This window comes from Trachemys scripta, chromosome 1 (genome assembly GCF_013100865.1).
Source record: "Trachemys scripta elegans isolate TJP31775 chromosome 1, CAS_Tse_1.0, whole genome shotgun sequence".
Classification (NCBI taxonomy): Eukaryota; Metazoa; Chordata; order Testudines; family Emydidae; genus Trachemys; species Trachemys scripta.
Window position 1 is genome coordinate 339,351,106 of NC_048298.1, and position 4,535 is coordinate 339,355,640.

The window sequence follows — 4,535 nt, forward strand, 5'->3', positions numbered from 1 at the left end:
TTAAGAACTTGTGCCTAAGAAGAACAGGAGTACTTGTGGCACCTTAGAGACTAACAAATTTGTTAGTCTCTAAGGTGCCACAAGTACTCCTGTTCTTTTTGCGGATACAGACTAACACGGCTGCTACTCTGAAACCTGCCTAAGAAGGTATCTCATGTACTGCAAAGAGGCAGTGGCGTAATTTGGAGTCTCAGGAGTAAAGAAATTTAAAAAGTATATACAAGAGACAATGGAACACGTTTATAAATAGCTTCAGTGCAGGACAGATAAATACAATTACAGTTTTTTCCCCATGCACTTGCCAGGTGTTTACGCACATCTCATAATACAATGGGCCACACTCAGAAGAGGAGGGCCAGAAACTGTGTCTGTGGGAAAGTCACAATTGTAAAATCACACAGCGCTCAAGTAGGATGCGAAACTCCCAGCAACAAGACATCAATGGGGCCCAGAGTTTAGCAGGATTCAAAGAGGGACAGGATGTTTATATGGCTAACCAGAAATCTATTTACAGCAGTGAGGATTGTTTCAAAAACTCTTTGATGGGCTCTAAACCTTCCTGATTTGCACTGCAGAATTTGTCTAATTAGTGGGTTGAGGTTATTTCAAAGCTCCCTATTGCAGGCCATCTTCCACTTCCTCTGGAGCATCTGGAACTGGCCACTGGATACTAGTCTAAATGGACCATGGGTCTGATCCACTCTGGCAATGCCTATCTTCCTATTTGTTGTGTAAATCCAAGATTATGTTTTTGCTGGGAGTCTCTAGACTTGCACTGAGAGTAGAAAGATGTCTTGCTAAACGTCATCCAGTCTCCTGTCCTTTTTCCTTTTAGGAAGGAAAGTTCAGGACTCCTCAGACCTCCCCAGGACATTATGTCAACTGTCAATGACACCAAATTCAGCTCTGCAGTGTTCCTTCTCACCGGGATACCTGGGCAGGAAAACGTCTATCTCTGGATCTCTATTCCATTCTGCTTAATGTATGTTATTTCTATAGTAGGAAATTCAGTCATTCTATTCATTATAAAAACAGATCCAAGCCTCCATGAGCCCATGTACATTTTCCTTTCCATGTTGGCCGTCACAGACCTTGGCTTATCGATATCCACCATGCTGACGACACTGGGTATATTCTTGTTTAAATTTAGAGAGATCAGCCTCGATGCCTGTTTTGCCCAGCTGTTCTTCATCCATTTGTTTGAATGCACTGAATCCTCTGTGCTTTTGTTGATGGCCTTTGACCGCTTTATCGCAATCCGTGACCCACTGAGATATGCTTCCATCTTAACTCTGCCAAGAATAGGCAAAATGGGACTGGTGTGTGTGCTGAGAGGGGTGGCTGTAATGCTCCCACTCCCTATTCTCCTTCAACGGTTCCGATATTGTCGATCCAATGTCCTCTCCCATTGCTACTGCATAAACCAGGACGTCATGAAGATGGCTTGTTCAGATATCAGAGTAAACAGCATCTATGGCTTGTCTGTTGCTCTCTTGACGGAGGGGTTGGACTCGTTGCTCATCTTTCTCTCTTATGTGATGATCCTCAAAACAGTGCTGAGCATCACATCCCAGGCAGAGGGCCTCAGGGCCCTGAACACCTGCGTCTCCCACCTCTGCGCCGTCCTGCTCTTCTACACACCAATGATTGGCCTGTCTCTGTTACACAGATTTGGGGATGGCTCTTCTCCCTTGCTTCAGATTCTCCTGGGCTACATTTCCCTGCTTGTCCCTCCCCTGATGAATCCCCTTGTGTACAGTGTGAAAAGCAAACACCTTCGTGTGAGGATAATCAGGGTGTTCATCAAGTGAAGGGTCAGTTCATCATCCTGCTCCAGCTATGGTGACACGGGAGACGAAAAATACCGGCAGTCTATTTCATCCTGGACCCTTAAATCCGAGACAACATGCGCTACTGATCTCCACTATGTAGAGACATGTTCAAAAGGGGTTTAAGGCCTGGAGCAATAGGGGAGGGGCTGGTGAGGGAGGACAGTGCACGGGGGGAAGAAGACCAAGGCAGGCAGCAGCATTTACAAAGTGAATTTGTTCGTTGAGAGCCGGGTGACTGGTTGGATGTTGGCTCACAAAGAACTGTATGCGTGCCTGCTCGAACCTCAGAATTCCTGTCGATACAGTCAGTAAAGAGAAGGGAGGTGGATGTTGTTTCCCATTGCCCTGGCCTGTCACTGTCCCATCTGTGGTTAAACATTCACGGGCCATGAAGAAAAGTGCAGAGCTGTTCTGCTGTCACAGTCCTGGTCCTTTCTGAGTGCTCTGTGTGCTGCATAGTCCATGGGGTCTGCATCAGCTGGGAACATTGGCTATTCAAGGGGCACAAACACCCACCCTTCCCCTACGCCCTCAGCCAGGTGCTTGTGACTGAGTCATGTCAGACACATGATTAATGCAGGAGCCTCAGGAGAAGCCAATCAGGCAACCTCCTTACCCCCTTTCATGGCTCTGCACACAGCACCTCTCTGAGCCCACTCCCCACCGTGACAGAGCAAAGCTGCGTGTGTGAGTGAGCATCTGACACAGAAGTCCTGGCCAGTGACTCAGGCCCAGGTTCACTCCTCCTCCCCTTCATTTGTGCTGACCCAACAATGAAGAAGGATGGAAACAGGCCTCAGCTCCCCAACAGAGGCCCAGCTAGCTCCTATCCCAGCCCAGCCCATCCACTGTAGGGGGACCACCTTTTCAAAATCAAAAGAGGGACAGAGGCAGGACTCCCACCCCCTCTGTGATGCTGCCTCTGCCCCTCTTCTTCCCCCGTGAGGCCCCACCCTCTGCTCCTCCTCTTGCCCAAAGGCTCCACCCCCTCTCCAGGCCAGAAGCTAAAGCCGGGCCATTGTAAAAAGTTCCCGCTGAGCTAGAGCCACTGTGAGGAGCACCAGATCCTCCAGCTGCCCTGGACAGAGGCCTGGGGGGCCCAAGGGAGGCCCCCAGCCTGTGTGCCTGCCTCCCAGGACGCACCCCAGGGAAGGTGGAGAGTCTGGGGCTCCCCACAGCAGCCTGGGCTCCTAGGATAGCTCTTTCCATGGCCCGGCTGGTGCCCAGGCTGGGAAGAGTGGGGGAGTGGAGCCTCAGGGGAAGTGGAAGAGGAGGAGGAAAGGCCTAGTGGAAAAAGATGGGATGGGGGCAGGGCCTCCGTTGAAAAGCAGCAGGGGTTGCCGCAAGCCTGAACCAATGCTCACCCCAAAAAGGAGTTTGGTGAGGGGCTGAGTAAAGATGGAGGATGGGGCCATAGGGTAGGAAACCTTGTGTTTTAGAGAAGGCTGAATTAATGCAAACCCATACAGGGGGCTTTTGTTTTATGTACTCCAGGCTGAGAGTAAGTCATTGCAAGGACCTTAGAGGGAAGGGCAGGGTGTTTTCAGGGCTACCTCAGGCCACAAATGGGCACCTTGGGGTGTTCCCCATCTGCAGGGACTTAGTCAGAACTCTTGAAAGCCGTTACCACTGGGCGGAGTTTAGCTAAGCCCCTAGGCTGCTCTGAACCCCACTGAGGCAGGGGGAGAACAGGCCAATGAATCAAACCCCTGTAACAGCCTCCATGCCATCCCTGCTCTCTGCAGCGAAGGCGGGAGCTCTGCTGGTGCAGCAGAGAATCCAGCCATACTTCTCACCACTACGATGGCTGGAAATCTGGCCATGAGGTCTGGGCACTGATCTGTGACTGAAGAGAGCTGGGTTTTAGTCCTTTGTCATGTGTGATCATGGGCAACCCCTTGGCTGTCTCTGAGCCTCTGCACAGGTGGATAATAGCCTTTCCATGCCCTTTTGGAGACAGGAGGATAAATACATACATTGTGCTCTAACACCATAAGATCGGGGCTATGTGAGGGGTTAAACAGAGCAACACCTCTGACATTTGTTTATAAAAGGTTTCTTACCACAGCCCCTGTGACAGCTGCTTCTGGAAAACCCCATGACTCCAGCACTTTGATGTCTGCAGCAGATGTTGGAGTGCTTGGAGGTGACAGTGAAGGGTAAGAATTGGATTTCTGACAGGAGTTTTAGACCATTATGGGGATACCGAGTGGCTCAGCACAGCCACTGGACCCATGTTTGAGATCCATTGAGGCAGAATGGGTCTAACTGCCAAACAAAGGGAATTACAGACACAGGGGCCTTATCTTAGAGGTCTGGCTGGGAGAAAAAAGGCTGGCAAAGGTCAGCTTCACACCTTGGCCCTTTAGCATGGACACAGCTGAGCACTATAGTGACTGGTTCCAGGATCACACAGGTTTCAGCAAAGTCTGATTCCAAAAGAAAAGGGAAAAAAGATGGGAGGGTGCTCTCAGATACGCAGGGAATCTAGGCTAGGTCTCAAGAGCTCCTTAGCTTCCCAAAAGAATGTAAGTTGGGGTGGTTCTGTTTCTCTATCTCCACAGTGAAGCCTGTCTAACTTAGCTTGTAGTGATACATGAGTGTAGAGGAGCAGACTCACCCCTGCGGCGCCTCTTGCTGGTCGTCTCAGGAATTAGCTCTTCCAGAGTCCTGGAGTGCACCCTGCAGGCTGATGATTTGCCT

General features: G+C 50.2%; 1 protein-coding gene across 1 annotated transcript; it reads left to right on the forward strand.

Annotated features, from left to right (window-relative positions):
• Window positions 1-875: 875 nt before the first annotated feature.
• LOC117872273 (olfactory receptor 51G2-like) lies at window positions 876-1,811 on the forward strand. Its single transcript, XM_034760560.1, has one exon. The coding sequence runs from the start codon at window positions 876-878 to the stop codon at window positions 1,809-1,811; it is 936 nt and encodes a 311-aa protein (XP_034616451.1).
• Window positions 1,812-4,535: the final 2,724 nt, after the last annotated feature.